The sequence below is a fragment of the Uloborus diversus genome, chromosome 2 (genome assembly GCF_026930045.1).
Source record: "Uloborus diversus isolate 005 chromosome 2, Udiv.v.3.1, whole genome shotgun sequence".
Taxonomy (NCBI): domain Eukaryota; kingdom Metazoa; phylum Arthropoda; class Arachnida; order Araneae; family Uloboridae; genus Uloborus; species Uloborus diversus.
The window spans coordinates 12,286,046-12,309,509 of record NC_072732.1 but is presented as its reverse complement, the minus strand read 5'-3'; the positions used below and the strand labels follow the sequence as shown (position 1 = coordinate 12,309,509).

The window sequence follows — 23,464 nt, the reverse complement described above, 5'->3', positions numbered from 1 at the left end:
CAGGTATGCAATATCTGTGACAAACAAGAGGATCTATCATACCAGAGAAGGTGATAATGCGGTGGAGGAAGTCCTTTGACCTACTTGCAGTGTGTGGCTGAGCACTGTCCTGAGGAAAATAGCTCCTGGGTGCCTTGCCATGAGAGCCAACATATGTGACTGAATCATGTCTTGAACGTACAATTAAAATATTGCAGTAGATCAATTTGAGGGGTGACCATGTGTAATATCCGATGATGCTCCATAATAACACACCAGCTGTGAATGCAGAGTGTCGCTGAAAAGTTTTCCAGTGAAGTACATCATTTTTTACTCGGAGGACAGGACATTTTCCAAAACTTTGCCATACGTATGGACCCTGAAAATTCGTTTTGCAACTTATTTCATTCAAAAAAGCCAATGTTTAATGTTTCCCAGTTCAATGACTTATATCTAGTATTAAACAAGTTTATGCCATTTGGTTACAGAAGGTGATTGACGCTACTCTTTTCAATTTCAGGTGTACGAGTTCGTTGGAAACATTGTCTTTACATTGATCTTGACGATTCCATTCTATTTGATACTGGAGGCACCACTGTCGAACCTGGACAGGTTACTGCTGTCCAGATCTCCGGTCGCCAAAGTGGAGGCGGCCGAAGGAACAGCTGGCGGTCATTTGTGCCAAAATATGGCGAACTGTCCCGAGAAGAAAACGATAACTTCAGCCACAGTAGAACTGAAATCTGTGAAAGTGATCGAATTGGGGCAACAGAACCTGGGATTCGAAGATGTCTCGAAGAAAGACTAATCATTAGAAAGGAAAAAAAAAAGAATACTCACTTTGCTGTTTTAAGATACAGTGAAGCACCATTTATACGTTTCTCTTTTATACGTTTTTATCAATTATACGTTTTTAATATTGGTTCCTGCAGAGTCTAATACACATTAATCTATACCTATTATACGTTTTTTCAATTGTGCGCTTTTTTCATAGTCTCTTAAAAAACGTATAAACGGTGCTTCACTGTATTTTCATTGTGTAAATATACGTATTACATTGCCTGTAGCGTGGCTTTGAAAGGTTGAGCTATGACCTCGACTGTGTTTCCTTTTTTTCGGGAGTTCAGTGAAAAAGGGACGCGCTACTGGCGTGGACTTGAGTTGGAATAACTTTGAAAAATTACTACAAAAGTAATTTAGCTCAACTCAATGTCAATTACCCTTCCCTATTACACTAAAAGGAAGTGAACATTTTTAGGGTCATGGCTCAAATTATCAAAGCCACAGTATACGAGGGAGCATGTCTGTTTTTAGACTATTGTCTAGTAAACGAATAAAGCATTTTTGAACCGCTGACATGTAACTTTCCTGATTCCTGATTTTTTATTCCGCTTTTAGTGTTTATACAGAGTTAAATGTAGTTATTACAACACTCGCGAGTCTCTGGTGTCTCCCGAACAAGACTTCTCAGATCACCTCTATCAGCAAATCGTATACAGTGGAACCCCGATTTTACGTTTTCCGTGAAAATTGCTATGCTGTTAATATCAAAATATTCCGGATTTTACGTAACTCTCTTTCGGAAAATCCGCTTAATACGTTTTTTTTAAAAACAGCCCCAAAACCATTTTCCTTGTACAAGAATTGCACAATTTTTTTCGACATAAATTGAGGAGTAATTTATTAAAAAGGAACAAATCCACTTTTTAGAAAAAATCATTTTATGTCATTTTCTATGTCTGAAATGAACCAGATTTCAAAAATCTAATTCATTAGTTTGAAAGTCAAGCACTTCGATAGGAATGTGGTGGTGAAACATTTGGGGTTTGATGAAAATTGGAACATTTAGGTTTTTGTTCAAAAGGCACATATCCAAAATTAAGATGACGATATCTCCTTGTTTTTTTTATTCGAAAATTTCTTACTCTGGGACATAATCTTCTTTGCTTTTGTGCTCAACTCTGTACTCAGAGAAAATCATAAAACCATTTTGCTGTTACCCTAAATTCGTTTTTTCCACCTCCTGAAATGTTTTTGAAAACGGATATGTTCCCTTTTTATAAATTAATCCTCAATTGGTATTTAGCTGTTAAAAGCCGTTCTGGATTCTTTCCTCCCGCTGCAAACCGCGATGGATTATTTATGCTGTAGTAGCAATAAAATTAAGTAGCGTATTTGATTCTAGTTCCCTAAAAATAAGAGCTCTGGTTACAAATAATATCACTAGCTAAAAATTGAAAAAAAAAAAAATTGATTTTTGACATCTTGAATTCAAATTATGTTTTTCGCAATCACGAATGTGTGTATGTAGGCGTGTGTGTTTGTGTGGGGGGGGTATATGTGTTTGTGTTTAGGAGGTATGTGTATGTGTGTGTAGGCATGTGTGTTTGTGTCTGTGTGCTGGCATAAGTTTGTGAGTAGTTGTGTGTATAGATGTGTGTGTGGGGGGGGATATGTGTATGTGTGTGTAGGCATATGTGTTTGTATCTATGTGCAGGCATGAATGTGTGGGTAGTTGTGTGTATGTTGTGGTGTGTGTATATGTAGGTGTCTGTATGTATGCGTGTGTGTATGTGTGTGTTTGTGTATGTGTGTAGATGTATGTATGTGTGTAGGTGTATGTATGTGTGTGTATGTGTTTGTTCGTACGTGCGTGTATGTATGTGTGTAGGTGTATGTATGTGTGTGTATGTGTTTGTTCGTACGTGCGTGTATGTATGCGTGTAAGTGTAGGATATTGACGCAACTTGGAGATGACTTTCGCTATAGGAGCAGCATCTTGAGGAGCCGGTCGACGGTGATGCTGCAGAGGGTGCTGGCGGGAAAATAAAATCATAGCACATCAAAACAGTCAAGTGAAAGCAATAAGCAATCGTGATTGCTCAAAAAAAAAAAAAAAATCTCGTGACGTTCTTGACTATTTTTGCTCTCTAGGGTACAAATTCTGTGATCCTTTAAATAAGAATGAAACAGGAATTTTCCTACGCAATACAATGGAAGCAGAAACCTTTGACTCAGCGAATGGAGTGAATTTTTTAAGTACAGCTGATGATAAAATTAAAAAATTAAGAAGTTTGAGGTCGCTAGACATAGCTGCTAATGATGTAAATAGTTCAGACGTAGCTCTTGTGAAGGATTATAAAAATAATATCAAACCCTCCGATGGAAGATATAAAATGAAGTTTTTGTGAAAATCCTCCAAAAACTTCCAGTAAGCAATTTTATAATTTTGAGTTCTTGAGTGGTTCATGATAAATTGGTGGAGACAATCTATTAACTTACGTTAAGGCTGTTCTGCAAATAATTCTTAAGAGTGTTGGTTGTCACTAAGCAGAATCAATAAAATTTTATCCGTTACATTATTTCGGCACGTGTTCAAGGCCTTTGAGGATTTCTACCTTATTTTAACGTCATCCATTGAAGAGAAAGGAAAAAAAGCCTCTTTTCAGATACTTGAAATCACGTGTGTTTTAATTTAAAACTAACGTAAATCTATTATAACTTTGTTTTTCGTGACATCTTTTGCAAACCTCGCTATTAAATACTAGCATTGTTTGGGGTGGAAATGCACCGTGTTGAGCGTCTCTCCCTATCTCTTTGCCTTTAACACTAGAACGACTGACATTTTCTGTATACCTAGAAAGACTGAAGGGGCCAGTGTGGCCCCTACCCATTTTTGGGGTGAATTATTTTAAAAATTCTTCCTGAGTGTGTCCACATGCCCAATGCACCTTCTTTCATGACTAAATAAAAACTTAGTATGCAATTATTTGTAGTGTTGCTCTCTATACTGGCCAAAAGCTTGGATCAGTTTTTCTTTTCAAGAGCAATGGCTGCCATTAGGCTGGTAAGCAGTTAGTACTGTTTATAGCATTTGGATATCCAACTGGCTGTATAAAGCGGAAGTTACAGGTTAAACTAGAGAGAATGGCCTTTTTTTATGATGGAACAATTAGGAGAAAGGAATTTTTTTTTTTTTTAATTGTAAAAAAGCTTAGGGGCCACTGTGGTCCCTCCCGTTTTTCTAGGTATAAGGATCAATATTTACAGTACTATGAGGCGTATGATAAAATGATTAAACAAGCATTCAAATAGTGTCATATAATGAAATGTCAGGAAGTTACATTACGTTCCGTTAGACATTATCCGAGTTATTAAACAACAAACAAGACGTAGGGGCCACACAGGTCCCTACGTCTTTCTAGTGTTAAGATAATCCGTTAGCGTATTTCTCAGGGTAGCACAAACGTTTTATTTGTTTACTTATAGACATTTTTTTAAAAACTTTACAATAGAAACACAACTGAACAACACACTTATCGAAAGCATTTTATACATAAGTTTTTTGTAACCGATGGCAGTTTAAGGTGCGTGAATACATTTTTTTTTTCTTATCTACGGAACTGAATTAATATGAAAATTTGGCATGAGATGAATTGAAGAGCAAAATTGAATATGGAGAGGAAATGAATGGCTAAACTTCATGGGTCTGATGATTGGAAAGGAAATGTGAGCTAACATGACCGAATAAGTCAAAAATAAGTCAAAAATGCGTCAGAAAAAGTAATTATTAAAAAAAAAAAAAAAATTGAATTTTGTCATCTGGAATTCAAATTATGTTTTTCGCAATCACGAGTGTGTGTGTGGGGGCGTATGTGTGTTTGTGTGTAGGGGATATGTGTGTGTGTAGGCATGTGTGCTTGTGTCTGTGTGCAGGCATGAGTATTGGTAGTTGTGTGTATGAGTGTTTGTGCGCGTAGGGGCGGGGTATGTGTGTGTGTGCAAGTGTGTGTGTGTGTGTGTGTGTGTGCGTGTGCATGTGTTTGTGTGTGTATGTGTAGGTGTCTGTATGTGTAGGTGGTGAGCATGTGTGCATGTATAGGTGTCTGCATGTGTTGGTGTGTGTGCATGTGTGTGTGCATGTGTTTGTATGTGTATGTGTAGGTTTCTGTATGTATGCGTGTGTGTATGTGTGTGTGTATGTGTTTGTGTATGTGTGTGTGGGCATGTGTTTGTGTGTGTGCATGTGTAGGTGTCTGTACGTGTAGGTGGTGTGCATGTGTGTGTGTGTGAGTGCATGTGTAGGTGTCTGTACGTGTAGGTGGTGTGCATGTGTGTGTGTGTGAGTGCATGTGTTTGTGTGTGTGTATGTGTAGGTGTCTGTATGTGTAGGTGGTGTGCATGTGTGTATGTGTAGGTGTCTGCATGTGTAGGTGTGTGTGCATGTGTGTGTGTATGTGTATATGTGTGTGGATGTGTATGTGTTTGTGTATGTGTGTATGTGTATGTGTTTGTGCGTAGGTGTATGTATTTGTGTGTGTGTGTATGTGTGCGTGAGTGTGTAGTTGTGCATGTATGCACGTGTGTGTAGCATGTGGATGCAACCTGGAGACGGCTTTCGCTAGAGGGGCAGCATCGTGAGGACCCGGTCGACGGTAATGCTGCAGAGGGTGGCGGCGGGAAACTAAAATGATAGCACATCAAAACAGTCAAGTGAGAACAATAAGCAATCGTGATTGCTCAAAAAAAACAAAAAAAGAAAAGAAAAGAAAAAACCCTTTTCCGGTCGGTGAAAAAGCAAGAGGGCACAAGGTTTTATAAGCAAATATTTTGTGAAAATTACACTAAAAAAAACGAATTTAGAAGATTAAAAATGCTTTTTTGTGCTATCTAGGACTTAGCACAATTCAAATGACATAATTAAAATGACAATTACTGGTACGTAAAACCTTTACTTTCGATGCAAATTTAAAAATTACTATCATATATTATTTTTTAAATTTGTTGTTATTACGAGGGCTGTTTGTTTTTCAACTTCCGATCGTGCCGCTAGACGGCAGGGCGAGCGGCATCGACCAGCAATGCGCGACAGTCGACTGCGCACCTCTCCCACTACAACCTCACTCGTGTTCGGACGTCCGACGCCATTACCAGTTTATCTAGCGACTCAAAAAGATGGCTACCATGATAGAATCTCCCGCCAAGTGTGACCGTAGAATGAAACGAGTATACGGTGAAAGCTTTATGAGTGACAGTGCCGTGCGTGATTGGCGTAGGAAATTCAAAGATGTACGAGGTGACATTCATGATGAAGGGGGTCAAGGACGAAAGTCGGTCGCAAACGAAGACCTCGTTGATCGAGTTGACCAAACTGTAAGAAGCAATCGGAGGTTTACGATTACGGACCTATCCGATCAGTTTCCTGAGATTTCAAGGTCAGCCCTATACACTATCGTAACTGACAAGTTAGGCTACAAAAAACGCCGTGAAAACCCATCTCAAATCACTGGCGGCAAACTTCTATGAAGAAGGTATTAAGAAGCTTGTACCCAGGTATGAAAAATGCCTCAATTTAAATGGCGATTATGTTGAAAAGTAACTAATAATGTACAGTCATAGAAAAAAAAATGAAACACTCGTTCGTATTCGCAGACTATTGACACTAGAGATACATGTAAGGTGTTATTTTTTCAGGAATAATGAGTTCTACATAATTATGTTGATAAATTTTTGTTAAGGGGTCGTCTTCATATTAAAACGATCATCAACTTCAAAATTTTCAATGAGAACCCCCCTTTTTTATCACATATTTGTAATCAGCATCTATTTTTAACTTTGAATACAAAATTTTGTTAAATTTGATCCAGCCGTTACTTCAGAATTGAGTTTTGAAAAATCCCTCTCGTAATGTTTAAAAGTATTTTGATGTTTTTACTCATAACACAAAAACTAGACTAGGAACGGAAAAGATTGTTTTTTTATATTGAAATATGAATCGGCCCAATACTAAAAACACCATTTACAACAATTAAAATGTAAATTTTGATTTTTTTATGAATTATGATAATATTTTTTGAAAAAAATATGATCTGAAACCATATTAAATTTTAATAGAAAAACAATCTAGATGAGCTTTTATGAGGGAATCCAAAATTTGAGCTCAAAATATTCAGTAGTTTTCGCGCTATGCTTAAAAATTCATTTTTTCTCATTTTAGGGGACCGTATACCTTTTTAAAACATAAATTATGAAAGTAAGTTTCTTCGCAAAAAAAGAACAAAATTGTTCAACAAAATAAGCAAGCCAATCATAACGTGGTTTTTCTCCATTAGAATTACGTCTATGAAATTTTTTATTGTATAAATTTTTTCGCTGTTTCTGCAGAAGAACAACACAATATTGCAATTGTCAGTTTTTTGTGGATATCGTTTAAACGTCAATATGTAAATAATGCGAAACACTATTTCATTGCCTAATAAAAGAATATTTTACAGAACATTTTAAATGAGAAGCTATACGTAAAATACTACTGTTTTTTTTTTCTCCTGCGTTGACCAATGCTTTTTGTAAAAAAAATAATTCTGAAAAAATTAACATACGCAACTCTTTCACAGAAACCTACAATAAAACCTCATTGTCTTGCTTGTCATGTTGCAATAGGTAGTGTAGAATGGCTCATCTCAATGATAATTTGCTAAAAGTTAAAATTTTTGCAATATCTAAATCGGGGAAAAGCACTCGAAAAATAGCCGACAGCGTGAAATTTCTCCTTTAACACTATCCATATGGGTCAATAAATAATATTTGCTCTTAGATCGGTTTGCTGATTTCTATAAATTATTATTATTATTATTATTTTTTTCTTTTTTGTAAAGTGTTTGAATTCTCTTCAATGTGTTAAGATTTAGGAGAGGAAAGGTCAGTCGCCACAGTGGCAGTGGTGATCCGCATGCTTTGAGCCCAAATTCTGCACACAAAGTAGTTGTTGTGGCTGATTGGGAACTTTTTTTTTTTTTACTTCGTCAAAGATTTAACAAAATATTAATTTGGGCGTAAGATTAAGTATTTTTTTGTTTATTTTTAATTGTAATTTAAATACAATTTTTCTATTTACTTTCTCTGTCATTGTCTGTGCATTTCACATTAAAATCTTTCTCGCAAGCCAAAGATAAATTTTCAAAATATTTTCTTCTTTTTTTATATTACATGGAAAAACATGGAAAAAAAAAGAAAGTTATAATAAAAAAAATTGTTATCAACTACTGGATGCCTATCTTATGATATGCATGTTTTACAAAAACGAACTTCTGAATATTGAGCTCTCCGATCTTTTACTTTAAGCAAAGAACGGGCTATACGGACCAGCGTCGCGGAGCTGAATGTTTCCGATGCATTAATTGCAATGTACTATACGTTCGATTATCCCATCCGAAGGCTATCTGATAATTCCTATTCATGGGCATGACAGTCCTGAAAATGGGATTAACCGAGCAAGGAAGCAGATGTCATGTCATTGAGGCTGAGAGTTCACACAAACTGGTGGATAAAGAAAATTTATCTCACCATCTAGAAGCCGTAAATAATACAACAGATAAATTTACTTTACCTACCAGTTTGTTCGCACTCTCAGCTTGAATGACATGACTTCTGCCTCAAGCACGATTAGTTTCGAACCCAGACTCTCAAGTCCACAACAAGGACGAAATTGAGGCTTCTGGATAGACTAACCCGGTTGTTGGTACGCTGTGCGTAGTTATACGATAGGTGCGACATCCTATTGCATGATACTATGGAAAATGTTCGCATGCAAGTATATGGTGCGCAAAACAAAATCAAATAATGCTAAGCTTTGTTTGCAATTGCAGAGTTACAAAATCCGAGAAAAGACAAGAATTCTTATTTCGGTTCACCTTGATTTAAGCTAAAGTAACTTTCGAATTTTAGTTACGGGTTGGATCCATCTCGAATCTCGTTGCTACAAACAGCATTAGGAAATTACTTGACTAAATTGCTTCTAAGAGACATTACATGTTCAACCAAAACCGCCGATTGTGTTATAATTTTTTAATAATACCACGCATTGTGATCTTTCGCATGAAATTTGGATTTAAAACAAATTGCCGTTTTTTGATTAAAATATAGCCGCTAGAACAACTACTGTGTTTGTCCAGTGTGTTAATTCAAATAGTCAAACGTTCCCAAATAAAGTTCGAGTATGAAATGTTCGCGCATTAACGGGTATTTATATTCTCCTGTTTCTGTTTTATTTTTTAGATTGACATTTGGTTCATTTTATGTTTTGAAAGCAAATTTTCACGGGCCTTGCTTCGCTCGAGTCACCAATCTATTTAATGCTGCGTTTTCCCACGTTGGGCGGTATATTTTTTATAATTTAGAATGCGATGTACCAAACTTCTTTCGATGTTCTGCGGAATTAAAAACGCGAATTCCATTTTACATCAAAAGACCTATTCATTTCAAAATAAACCAGTAAAATAGGTGCAATACATTTATCAAACATATTTACAGGTCTATCTAGGAATAAGGTTCAATATTTACATTTCTATGAAGCTAATGGCTGAATGAATAAATAAGCAATCCAATAGGTTCATATTATGAAAAGTCAAAAAATTCCATTAATTTCAATAAGTCATTATTTTATTTATTACATAACGATCTATACGAGGGACCCGCCAGTCCCCATTCGTCTTTCTAAGGATAATCCAGACAGACAAAAATCAGTAAATATTTTACTGTTTTTCAAAAAAAAAAAAAATCGACCCTAAATCGCTTTGGCGCAATATTATCTGCAAAAAGTATTGAATTATGAAAAAATATTAAAAAAAGGGAACTTGAAAAAATAATGAATTGAGCTGGATCATCTCAATCTTTACTTTGTTTACATTCCGCTACGTGATAAGCCGTGACCTTGAAAGTAGCATTTTAAATGTGGTGACGGTCCCTAAATCGTTTTTCGTTAATAACTTCTGTTCTACTGCAAGGAATGTAATGAAATTTCGTACAAGGGCTGCATTTTGCAGTCTAAACAGAATTATGTAGCAAAAAATAGGGGTTCCTATTTGAAAATCAAGACTTAGTGCTAATTTTACTTTGTATATGGTTCCTTTTCAAACTTTTACCTACGCAGTTTTAAAGAAGACTTTAAACCATGTCAGATGACACCTTTCTTTCCTTCCTAGCATGTATAATGGCCGAATAATTAAAAGTGTTTCGTTTTTTTTTTTCTATGACTGTACCTAACTTTTGATAATAAATTTATTTAATTACTCTCTCTAGTTTTATTTTTATACCACATCGGAAGTTGATAAAAAAAAACAACCCTCGTAAAGACTTGATCAATATTTGTTTTACTTACTGATTAAAACTGTTTTTAATCAGTAAGAAATAAGTCAGGAAAAGAGGGGCGTGGGGTTTGTGTTTTTTTTATCAATTCACTTGCATAACTTTTTTTTTTATCCCAGTATTGATCACTTACATATAGAGTTTAGGCAAAGAAGAACGCTTCTGTTTAAAATATTCCTATTTAAAGGGAAATAATTGTTCGAAGTTACTGATAGGATAAGTTTGAGAGAACATATTCTACCAGTTTGAGAGAATAAGTTTGATATCTTTTATATATTAACTTGTTTGCTTTTCACATAAGCTATTCTCAATTTCCAAAAATTGTTTGCTCTTAAAATGGTTATTTGGAACTATTTGGATCGTAAGATAATGGAGAGCGATATTCGGTTGCTGCTAGAACATCGATGATGCCATGTCGTGAAATAGGCTTGCGCAGTTCTATGTGAACTTCATGTTTATATTTGTTATGATCGTGCTTGCGGAATCGTCAAGCCACGAGCGCCAAAATTTTGCTCTTGGGGATAAAAAAGAGAAATGATTCAAGTCGCTGGCTTTCGTGAAGCTGTGTGAATGAGGTGTGTGTGTGTTCCCAAAATAATCGTCCGACTCATTCATTCCCCGCGTTCTTCTCTTCCTCTTTTGCGTCATTGTACGGTGGGGAGACGGGACACCAGGGCAGGACGCATTCGTCTGACGAACAAGTCTGCGACGACGGCCTTTTACAGAACTCGAGGTAAGAGAAAAACGGGTTCACATTTTTCTCTGAATTTCTAAACTTTCTCGTGTAACCAAAGCATTAATGAGCTTTTTAAAAATATATTTTTCAATTGAAACACCTAGAAGCAAAGGGATGTAAGTTTCAAAATTAAAAATTTGGAAATAACGAGTTCAAATTTTAGAAAGATTTCTTGTCTGTTTCGGGGCATGAGATGGTACTAATAGCCTTAGTAGATGCTGCTACATAGCATGGTTTACAATTTTTTTCCCGATGAAAACCGACACACAGTTTGAACTTTGCACGCGTTTTGCTCAAAACTTTAATCTGTCTACTTAACATCCCTTTGTTTTTCACTGCCTCAATGTTTTATATCAGCTTAACGTAATAAATGTAAGATTCATCGATGGACAATTAATTATCCGAGAGCTTGATATGACTTTTTCCCCAACTACTGCTTCTTCGCATCTGGCTACGTGCCTCATTTACTCTTCTAAAACAATACGGGAACAAAACTGAAGCTCATTATATTTTAAAGTTATTCCCAAAATCCCAATAAATGAACCTGAATATTCTATTTATGGCAATATAGTCAACTCGTGCTATAACGTGATCCGACTTACGCGAAATGACTATAACGTGAGTTTTTCACCAGCAACGAGTTTTACATCTAACGCGAATTCCTCGTCCGCAACACGAAAATTTTCGAAAGGAAATCACGGTGTGCAAGTTTCGGCTTTGTTATTGACCACTAAAAATATTGTTTTCGTGAATAAACCATCCCTCTTAGCAACACTGACAGTGGAAGTTCCCACACTGTGTACTTGTCTAAACATCGAATTATTAGTGTATACAAATAACTACAAATCATTTTTAATTTTTTTTTTCATTTTAATGCAAAAGTTGATGAAATATAGGGATACCTAAGAGGGCTGTTTCATCTAAATGTTCTGAAGACTGAAAGAAACAGAGGAAGTTTATTACAAAAGCTAAATATTCTAGATGTACTAGAACAATTAAAAATTGCGTCGAAGGTAACACCACAATTAGTTGTGAGTGAATCTTCCATATGTACAATTAAAAACCTAAAAAAGGAAATCCGGAAAAGTTCACAAAGTAAGCAAAATTTATAAATTATAAAAATAGAAGCTGCTCTTGTATTGTGGATCAAAGAGACCAGGACGAGGGATGTTACTATAGATGGAAACAATATAAAAGAACCGGCGAAGCCACTGTAGTTAGAAATATATTTGAATAACGGTTTGGTCAAGCAGCATAAATCATCATCTTATTTTTTTAAGTTAAATATTATTACTGGATCTACTGTACTACAGTACTATTATAGTGCATTATTTTATTAATACTACATACTGGTTTATTTAATGTCTCTCTTTCCCATTGACCACTGATTTTGTGAATCGTAATAGCATTTTATATTGAATAAAACAGTTTTAAAAAAAATACAAGTAAAATACAGTGCTTTTGGTAAGAAACGAAAATGTATAGTTAAGGAATGAATTAGAATAGTTTGGAGTGGGGTGTTCAGAAGTCTCTAAAAGGATTGGGTTTGAATTAAAAAAGTGCACGCATACCCTTTTCTATAACGCGAAATTTCAACTTACGCGAGGGGTCTTGGAACACATCCCTCACGTAAGTCTGGACTCGAATGTAACCAGTAATAAACACATTAAAGACGCTATTAAATCAATTTATTTATTCGTAGATAACAAATTTAGTGCTGATAGAAAATTAAAATGAAATTTATCTTTTCACCATTTGCAGCATGCACGTTTTATTGGCAATAACCAGTAATATGCGCAATAAGGATGCTCTCAAATGAATTTTCAACCTGTAAGTAACAGATTTAGTGCTGATTCAAAATAAAAATAGATAGTCTCTTCACAATTTGCAGCCTGTATAATTAATTAGTTTTGTATGTTTGAGCATGTCGACTTCTAGTTAACTCTATGACGAATGAAAATGAATTACTTGAACACGAAAGTATATTTACATTGTTTTTCAATATATTTTCTTTAAAGTTCAAGTTTAGCGATACTAAATGGTTTTCTAACCACAAGCTGCACATAAATTAAACGGATTATTAAAGCATTTCCTCAAGATTTAAGAAGGAAATAAAAACCAAAGAACAAAGAGTTTTCAACAAAATGAGAGAGTTAAGGGTTAAAATAAACTCATCATTCGCTGTTACAGACGAATTAAGTAACGAGTGTTTTTTTTTTCCCTCTGACGAACTTACTTTTTATTTCCTCTTTTTAAAACATTTCTCGGTTAATGGATAGTCTTACTAATATTTCTAATTTTCCCAAACACTTCACTCAGCATTTGGGAAAAGGTGACTTGCGAGGACATTTTGTTATGCTTGTGAATTCATTTCACCTGAAAGGATCGCAACTGAGCCCCACACCATGGAAAGGTAAGCACCCCCAAGTCATGCCAGAGCTCCCACCTATTTGACGCTTGGAGAATATTTCTTTTTCTTTTCGTAAATCATGCCAATAGTACTTCCATCCATGTTGTTCATAAAAATTCCGTATCTCCTCGTCAGAAAACAATTATTTGTATCCATTGATTATTCCTGGTCATAACTAACTGGCTTCAGTTCAAACGCTCTATTTTGTGCCTGCAGCAGTTAAACTACAGTAGCTGAGACTTCGTAAATTTTGCTGCCAAAAATAAAACTTATGTGCCTTCTAATTATGTTATACATACAGTTTTAAATAAACTTTTAAACCTGTCGTTTGAAAAAGTTTCCTAATTGATTACTTTTTAGTTGATGTAAGTATGCAAAGTCTTCTTTCATAACACGAAGATAAAGCCTTTTAGGTCTTCTTCTCCCGGTGCTCGTTTTTTCATAATTGTCTTTCAATTAAAAAATAGTTGTCTACAGTCTTCGATCTTCCTCTGTTTTTGTAACAATAGTACGGCTGCTCATCCCCGTTGAATAAAAACCTTCAATCTGCTCTCTTCCATGTTCAGTTTACTTAACTTTTTTCATCTTCACAAAGAGTCAAGACTTCGAAGAAATTAATGACACAACTGCAGGTTGAAGGGTTTCCACAATCTTAACTGCCATGATATTTATTCGAGCATTATGTTTAGTTTTTAAGAAATACTGGTGGTCTTAAGCTTTTTACTGAGGTTGAAACTCTAGTTTTGAATATACCACTGCTTTTTTTCTTTTTGGTAGTTGCATTCTTAAAATATTCTGTCTGCTACGTTGTTTCTTATCTATGAAAATAAAAAGAAACCAATAATATTAAAGCTTTAATTAAATTTTCGCGTTTTCTCAACGTTTTTAATTTTTTTTATCCAGGCTGTATTAGCACGCTACGACAATCTTTTAACCTGTAGACTACTTTGTTAGATTTTGTGAAATGTTCTAGATCAAAACAACTTTGATTTGCGATTTTGTAATTGTATGATCACAGATTTTATACAACTTTTTTTTTTTCTAAGTTAATATTTTCATTCGTCTCCAGTCTGAACTGAAAATAATATATATGTATTTCTATGCGAAATTGTACCCCCACTTAGGGAAATTCAAGTTACGCGGTTATCATACGCAATGCGGTTCAGTCTCACTTATCACGTAAGTTTGGAGCATTATTGAAAATATATTTTTCACAGATAATGTTTCACCATGTGAAATATTCGGAAGTTTTAATGGTCCCAACAGTTTATGGATATTTTTGAAAACAATAAAAAGAAGACTTGCAAAAAAAAAAAAAAAAAAAAGTCGTGAAAATAAAATGCGAATTTAATGCTTCTGCAATCCTACAATAATTCTGAACTTTTATTGTCTTTGTAGCACAGAAACATTCCTGAAAATAAAAAAGATTTGCAAAAATATTTTTTAAGGAATAACTCAATAGTTTTGGTTTAAAGCTATTAAAAAAAGAGATGAAACGCAAAAGTATTTCTTTAAAAAGTTGATTGAAAAGAAATACAAATTCACACACGAAATGCTTCAATGATTCTTGTTTCTTTTTTCTTTTTTTTTCATATTGGAAAAGCACTTGATTTAACATTATGGGCCTTCATGTATAGCAGATACATGATATTGGAGCCAAAAATTGATAAAGAAGCTATGATAACAAATTTTAAAATGCGTAAAGCAGTAAAATTATCATCAACAAAACAACAAGGAAATTCAATGATTCTTGTCTAACGGCCAAGAAAGAAAATATTTTTGTAAGAGAAAAGAAAAGGAAGAAAAAGAAATAGAATGGACATCAAAGCTGCACCTGGAAATATTTATAAAAAGGAAAAAAAAAGTTTTATTCTTTGAACAACTTGGATATTACTCTTAATTATAGTTTTTGAAGTCGGCGCAAAAACAACAGATATAATCATAAGAAACTACAATTCACCTGTAAATGTAAATTTTAATGTGTGGCGTGTGTGTGTGTGGACTCAGGTTCTTCAATAGCATTTTCATACATTACATTAATAACTACATATTTGTGTAACAGAATAAATGTTCCGTTTTTAATTTTGAGTGGTTTTTCTGAGAAATGTTGGCAAGAAATGGTTGTATATCATTTTACCTATCGTTTTTGCGCCCACTTCAGAAAGCATGTTTAAAATTAGTATTGCTGGTGTTCAAAGAATAAAATTATTTTTTACTTTTTAGAGCAATTTCGTTTTTTTTTTTTTCAAAATATGTTTTTATTTCATTCTTTTTAATTTTAATGTACTTCAAAAAACGAAAAAAAAAAAAGATTAACGTGTCTAAAATATTAAGCAATTGATTATAAAAAACTAATCTATGTTCCCCCCTCAGACTTACATATTTGTGTGCTAATTTTTTGATCCATTTAAATGTTAGGGTCAGGTGGGGTGAAATGGGGCGGATTTTGTCTATTTTTTAAAATGATGCCATTTGCAAACCCATAAACTTTTGTTTGTACTTTTTTTAAAATTTCTTCTTTACGTCTGATTCTTTCCCTTTAATTTAAGCTGCTTCTCATTGAAATTTGTTGTCATTGACAATCTGAAAATTGCAATTAAAGTATCTGACCCATTCCACCCCACGGTGGGGTGAAATGGGTTTTAATGGGGTGAAATGGGTCATAGCAATAGAAACATACAATAACTAAGAAATTATTACCAAAACACGTACAATAGCTGAGAGAAATTGTTTCCACAGAACCATTTATTTATTTTAACATATTCAACACCAAAATATTTTGAACTAAATCTCAAAAATATAATGTCCGCAACAATCGAATTTTGTTCATTCAATGTCTTCAGAATTGGACATCTAGAAACAATGTCTGTATCTTCCTACTCAGGAAAGATGTAGTATTTGCCTGAGTTGGCTTTTTGTAGAAAATTTACGCTGTTGTAATCTTGGTCATTAACTTTGTGTCAAGTGATCAACAAACTCTTTTGATGATTTCTTACCCGTGTATTGGACAAGAACCCACTTCCCAGGTGTTAGTTCTTGCATAAGTAACTCAGACATTTCTTCATCCAAGAGTTGGGTTTCATTCGGTTGCTGCTTTTTAGAAGGTATCCAGGCTCTTGCTTTCGTGAGCAATTCTTGCTTTCTCTTACATAAGTGGCATGCCGATCTTTTTTCAAAATTCCTGGCTCACTCTATGCCAAGAGTGCCACAATTGCATTTTTCAGAATTAGTCTTTACAAAAAACCTTAGTAACAATGATTGTATCTTTCTATCAAATGGGGAATCGCACTTTGTAGAGCTGAAGCAATACATTTTTCTTCTTCACTTAGCGTTGTACGTCTAACCAACCTTTTCGACTTTGTGCGCCGGAGACCCATCTCCTCGATGTTTCTCTTGGCATATTATATTTCCTTACAGCTGCAGGAATTGCTAAATCATCTTCAACTTAAAATTAGTGCAGCCTCTAAATCATAGTCTGATTTTTTCTTTTCCCTTTTTCTTACATACACCCCAGGCATTTTCATTGAATAAATAAAAAATTTGAATTAGGAAAGAGTAGGTAGGTAATAGGTTGTAAATATCTATGGCAAGTTTAGCTTTTGAATTCTACACATTAATAATACATACTTTATTTTTATTACATGTAAAAATCTTCTAAACTTCTATTTAAGACCTATTTATGGATTTTGAAAGTCAATATACTTTCATTATTAATTAAAATTCGCTAAGCCTAACTATGCCCCATTTCACCCCACCACATGAAAATAGCAACAAAAAAAGAAAGAATTGATACTTTTTCTACCTGTTTTTTGCAAATTGTAGATGAAAGTCTGTTCTAACTGATAACACTTGAGAATTTTAATTGAAAAAAATGTATTGTAAGATTTTAAGAAGTTTGTCAGGCTTCCTAAAAATTCACATGTGACTTGAGAAACAAAATGTCAGTGTAGTGCTCCCAGCAATTTACACAGAAACTTTTAAAAAATCAGAATTGTAGCCAAAAAGCCCCTCATAACTTGTGTAAAGTTTGAGAAAAATTCAGCCAGACCAAAAATTTTTATAAATAAAAATACACAGCATGACCCATTTCACCCCACCTGACCCTAACGGTTTTCTAACTAATTTATGTTTTGAAACAATACAAGTTATACGTGATAAAAATACCATGTACTTGTCTCCGTTATCTGTTATTGACATTAGATGATTATGAAAATATTGTCGTACCCCGATTTAACAAACTCTATCTAGCGAATTTCGCGTTTTAGCGAATTTTTCTTTTTTCTCCGACTAAAATGAAGGCAAAACCCCTATTTACCGAATTAAAAAAATATCGAATAACAAATTAACAAAATAACCTAATACCGTAAATTAACAAATTATTTTAACAGCCGGAAAAAAAAAAAAATTTTTTTTGTTGAGTTAGGAAATATTGGATTATTTTCTAAATGATACATTTATCTTGTGCGATGAAGAAAAAGACTTTCCTTGGAATCAGCAATGTTTGAAGGGCGTGAAACTCTCATTAAAACTTACTTTTTCTAATGCTTTACATAGAATTGAAACTTAAAAACACATCTCATGCCGCAGGCTATAAAAGACACAGTAATTATCTCCATAAAGTCGAAAGAGAACTATTTCGAGTCAAGTATCAAAATATTGTCAAAATCTGTTACTCAGTACAAAAAAATTTCAAATTAACTAGTGTGTAATAAGTCACAGAATGCTGAATAAAAAGTGTACACCAAAAGCGTACTAATGGATAGTTTTGTGCAGTAGTTTTTAGGGTTCCTAGATAAAATAAGTGCAATTAAAAAAAATCGCACCCTGATATTATGAATAACTCCGATTCAACGTAAAAAAGTTTCGGTCCAGATGAATTCGTTAATTCGGGGTCTGACTGTTCCATAGAGCAATGATAGTAATGAATTTCATGCTTGCTTCAGAGAGGCCTGCCTTAAAAATTGCAATTATTATTACTATTAGTATTACTTAGCTATGACAACCACTTTCTTTAACAATGGGTTTTATATTTAACCATTTAATAGGGAAATTGCATAAAATTTAACCGTTTTTTTGTCCATAACTTCCTTTCTGAAGAACGAATTGGGCCAATCAAAGGTATATGCCTAAAGTTAGAACAACCCTTATTCATTAAAAAATAATCATCGAAATCAGTTCAATAGGTGAAATGTTATGAGCTGACAAAAAAAAAAAAAAAAAAAAAAAATGAATTTTGATACCTTGACTTCAAATTATGTTTTTCGTAATCACGAGTGTGTGTGTGTGTGTATGTAGGCGTGTGTGTATATGTGCGTGCAGGCATGTGTGTATGTATGTGTTTGTGTAGGCGTGTGTGTGTGCATATGTGCGTGCAGGCATGTGTGTGTATGTATGTATTTGTGTAGGAGTGTGTGTAGGTATGTGTGTGTGTAGGCTTGTATGTTTGTGTCTGTGTGCAGGCATGAGTGTGCTGGTATGTGTGTGTGTTTGTCTGGGCATGTATGTGTGTGTAGGCGTGTGTGTTTGTGTCTGTGTGCAGGCATGAGTGTGTTTTTATCTGTATATGTGTGTGTGAAAGTGTATGTATATATGCGTGTGTCTGTAGGTGTGTATCGGGAGAGGCCGGTCGACGGTGGTGCTGCAGAGGGTGGCGGGGGAAGAATAAAATCATAGAAACGCCAAAAACAGTCAAGTGAGAACAATAAACATGATTGCTCAAAAAACACAAACGCGGTAGAACTGATAACCGCCTGCTTTTTGAATTCGGTTAAAAATTAAAGTATTTCTCCATGTCAGATTTCTTTTGCTTCACTTTGTTACATAACAAAGTGTACCACAACCTAATTTTTTCAACCAACCTGTGCTGGAGCTGTTTTTCTTTTCTTAAATAAGCTTCCTCTTTTACTTCCGTTTATTTGCCGTTGGACCCGTGCCACGGAATTCAGCTCTCTGGAAATTTCATCCCGTTTTTCAAAGAAGCGGGGATGAAGCTAAATCCACGCACTTGATCTCGAAACACTTTCATCTTTCACCTAAGCGTCACATTTTAAATCAAACGCAAATTCTAAGTCCTCTGCCAAATTATTCAGCGAAGAAAGTGCTCTTTTTTACTACGGAGGGAGGAGATCGATTTAGTTTTTTACAGTTAAACCTCTGAATTTTTCGTACATTCAAGGTAAGGGGCCATACATAAATAATGTCACAATGGGGTCGTTTCCAAAATTTTAAAAGTGTTTTTTTTTCTGAAAGAGAATGCTTAAAAACATAGGATCTAACCATTTTTTAAATAATTTATTCAAGTTTAATATTTTTAAAAAATTACTTAAATCGGTGAGTTTTCATTGTTTACACTTCTGTCGTGTGACATCACAAATGATGAAATGCCATTCAATGTTGCCATTCACAGAACAAAATATTTAATTCGCATCTTTACTCACGTGCATTGGCAACGATAGGGTTGATAGCAAGCGTAGAGCGCAATTTTAATTCGCTGCTTGATTATCATAACGTGGAACGTAGAAACGTAGTAGAAAGATGCGCCAAAACGCATCATTTGTGATGTCATCAGGACCACTCCTTGTTTGAAAAATTGGACATTTTAAAAAAATTAATTAAAAACAAAAACTGTTGGGAAAATGAAAGTATTTTCTGGGTCCATGTATTTTTTTTTGCTCATTCTATCAATTTCAGTATCAAAAAGTACTGCTTTTGACTGAAGAAAACCACCCCATTTTTAAAGACATATATAATCCCCTACCTCTTTTGTCACAATTTTTCACGCTTCCCCTTCACCTATCACATGCAAGCCAATCCAGGTTACGGTTGTAAAGCGAAGCACACTAAGTTAAATAAATACCTTTGTGCTGAAACGTAAAATGAGAAATAACAACGTCAAAAGGCACGAACTTGCAGTTTACTGCAGGCACGTGTTTCGAAGTTACAAGGAACGCTTTTTTCGATGCAAAAGAAATGAGCTTATGGCAGAAACGACATCCAATAAAAGCTCATTTCTTTTCCATTAAAAAAGGCGTTCCTTGTAACGCCGAAACACGTGCCTGTAAACTGCAATTTTTGCTTTTTGACGTTGTTGTTTCTTATTTTGCAAAGCAAACTATTGAGAAATGGTACACCACTAGTTGTCTTTTAAAAATATTGAAAAAAATTATGTTTAACACTTACCTAAATGTACTTGGTTCGAGTACTTTTTAAAGACATTTATTTACTCATTAACATAAATAATTTTACAGCTGTTGCAGATGTGAAATTTTCTGGATTGGCTCATGTCACGCTGTATTACATAAACATTCAAAAACAGTCCGTTACGTTTGAATTTAATTTTATTCTCACTGCATATTGTATTTATACACAAAACTGCGTGCATTGTAATAATAATAATATACATATTAGAACATCGAAAATTAAAAAAAAAAAAGAAATAGAAATTTAATTTACGAGTTGCAAATCCTTTTATATTTTTTCTTTTAGGTCAAAACAATTGCATAAAAAGTTTCATTTAATTTGAACAACGGCAACCCGTGCTGACTTGCGCCTAAAAGTGTGAAACAGCACAATGTATTGGTAATCGAAAAGAAGAAGAAAAAAAATATATATATATATACAGTGAAGCACCGTTTATACGTTTCTCTTTTATACGTTTTTATCAATTATACGTTTTTAAAATTGGTCCCTATTATACGTTTTTTCGCTTGTACGCTTTTTTCATATAGTCCCTTCAAAAACGTATAAACGGTGCTTCACTGTATATTAATTTGAATTTTTGCATCTTGAATTCAAATTATGTTTTTCGCAATCACGAGCGCGTGTGTGTATGAATGAGCGTGTGCGTTTGTGTAGGCGCATATGTGTGGGTGCGCGTGCGTGTGTATGTATGCATGTGTGTGCGTGTTGTGTATCCAGAGCTGTGTGTGTAGGCGTTTGTGTGTGTGTGTATGTAGGCATGTGTGTTTGTGTCTGTATGCAGGCATGAATGTCTGGGTAGTTTTGTATGTATACGTGTTTGTGTATGTGTGTATATGTATTTGTGTGTGTGAATGTATGCGCGTGTGTGTCGGATATGGACGCAACCTGGAGACGGCTTTAGCTATAGGAGCAGCATCGTGAGGAGCCGGTCGACGGTGATGCTGCAGAGGGTGCTGGCGGGAGAATGAAATGATAGGACGCCAAAAACAGTCAAATGAAAGCAATAAGCAATCGTGATTGCTCAAAAAAAAAAACATTTTTCGGAAGTCGGATTTTTTTTTAAATAAAATATTTCCCCTATACTGCCTTGTGCAGGTAAACGGCAATATCTGCAGAAATGAGCATTCGAGACATTTGAAGAAATGTGTGTCGGATTCAATCTAAACCATATAGAACGAGATCCCGCTGCAGAAATACTGTACTCATCGAGTATAAAGTCAACATCAAATTTTTATATTACATTAAGAAAGGGACAATGTGTTATGGCTAGGTTGCCAAGCCAGAAGTGGCCGAAAGTATTTTTTATCAAATTAATAGTGTTTGAAATTTTGGGGTAAAAATGACGCATTTGTTATTGAAATAAACTATACTCTACTTCAAAGAAATATATCTGAAGAACTTGAAAAGTTATGGTTGCCGCAACCTATTCGCAACCACATGTAAACGCGGGTAGTATTGGTACACATTTATGCACTCATACAGTTTAGTCATCATTTATGTATCAAATTAAAGCTAATTCTTTTCTGAACATGATAAACTAAGGTTGCCTATGCAAAATTGGCCGCAAGTGGGGGTTGCCAGCTGTAAAAGATTGCTTAGAATGAAAGAGTTAGCGCTTTGCAATATTCGTTACAGAGATGGCGACAGCCAGCTCTACGCATGGGCGTATCCAGAGGGGGCAAGGTTGGACAGCTTGCCCCCTCGAAAATAAAAAATATTTAGAATTAAAAAAACAAACAAACAAAATAACTAAAAATTGACGGTTGTTTCAATTTCTGAATTTATCAAAGAGTTCTGATGTTGTAACTACTTCCTGAGTTTGAAAGTGTATATATCTTCTTTGGGAGCTCATTGAAAAGGGAAAGTAACTGGTGTTTAGTTGGGTTAATACCGCACTCATTTTAGAATTTCATTGCTTCCAAAATCTTGGAATAAAAAGGGGGGAGGGGCGCTGAAAAACAGTCTTCTAACTGCCCAAATGATGGGACATCTCAGACGCGCCCCGAACCTCAAATTTTCTCAGGGGGGAAAGTCAATGGGCTGAATGGAACTCCAAATTTCACAGAATGATGATAATTTGCCTAATGGAACTCTCTCCAAATTTTGCCGAATGATATTTTTATCATATCGTCAAACAGAACTTTCCGAATGATGATATTTTTGCCATATCGCCAAACAAAATTTGCCGAATAAGAAAATTTTTGGCCGGTCAGAGTGACCTCCCATCAGGGCTCCCCTACGGCTGCCCCTCCCCCGTCTCCTTTCGTGGTTGAGCTGGATACGCCCTTGGTTGTACTAGTTTTTAAAGTCATCGCGCATGCGTCAATTGCTAATGTTCTCAACCAACGGTGCAAACAGTAGTAGAAACAAATTTCAAATGCTCCAAAAGAAATAAAATTAATAAAAATTAAATAATTTTCTTGTTTTTTGAAAACATTTTCTGCATAATATAATTGTCTTTTCATAAATAACTGGGATCATATTCTTTCATAAATATCAACCATTTATTCTAATTTTATAGATGAAAGACATTTTACCTGTTATATTGAGGAATACATGCAGTTTTGTTTGACGATATGGCAAAAATATCATCATTCGGAAAGATCTGTTTGACGATATGATAAAAATATCATTCGGCAAAATTTGGAGTTCCATTCGGCCCATTGAGGGTTTCCACCTTGATAAAATTTGAAGTTCGGGGCGCGCCCGAGAAGGTTCATCATTTGGGCAGTTAGAAGACTGGTTTTTAGCGCCCCCCTTTTTATTCCAAGATTTTTTAAGCAATGAAATTCTAAAATGAGTGCAGCATTAACCCAACTAAACACCAATTACTTTCCCTTTTTAATGAGCTCCCAAAGAAGACGTATACACTTTCAAACTCAGGAACAAGTAACAACATCAAAACTCTTTGATACATTTAGAAATTGAAACAACCGTCAATTTATAGTTTTTTCCCCTTAGTTCTAAATATTTTTTATTTTCGAGGGGTGGGGAAG

General features: G+C 34.7%; 2 protein-coding genes across 2 annotated transcripts in view; both read left to right on the top strand.

Annotated features, from left to right (window-relative positions):
- The window catches only part of LOC129216865 (nose resistant to fluoxetine protein 6-like), a 53,144-nt gene extending 52,347 nt beyond the window's left edge, over positions 1-797 (top strand). The window contains exon 15 of the mRNA XM_054851079.1: positions 500-797. Coding sequence (XP_054707054.1) covers positions 500-787 — 288 coding nt within the window. The 3' untranslated portion in view covers positions 788-797. The remainder of the gene's footprint in view (positions 1-499) is intronic.
- A 9,908-nt stretch (positions 798-10,705) lies between these two features.
- The window catches only part of LOC129217734 (uncharacterized), a 47,823-nt gene continuing 35,064 nt past the window's right edge, over positions 10,706-23,464 (top strand). The window contains exon 1 of the mRNA XM_054852070.1: positions 10,706-10,855. The gene's annotated coding sequence lies outside the window, so the exon portion shown is untranslated. The remainder of the gene's footprint in view (positions 10,856-23,464) is intronic.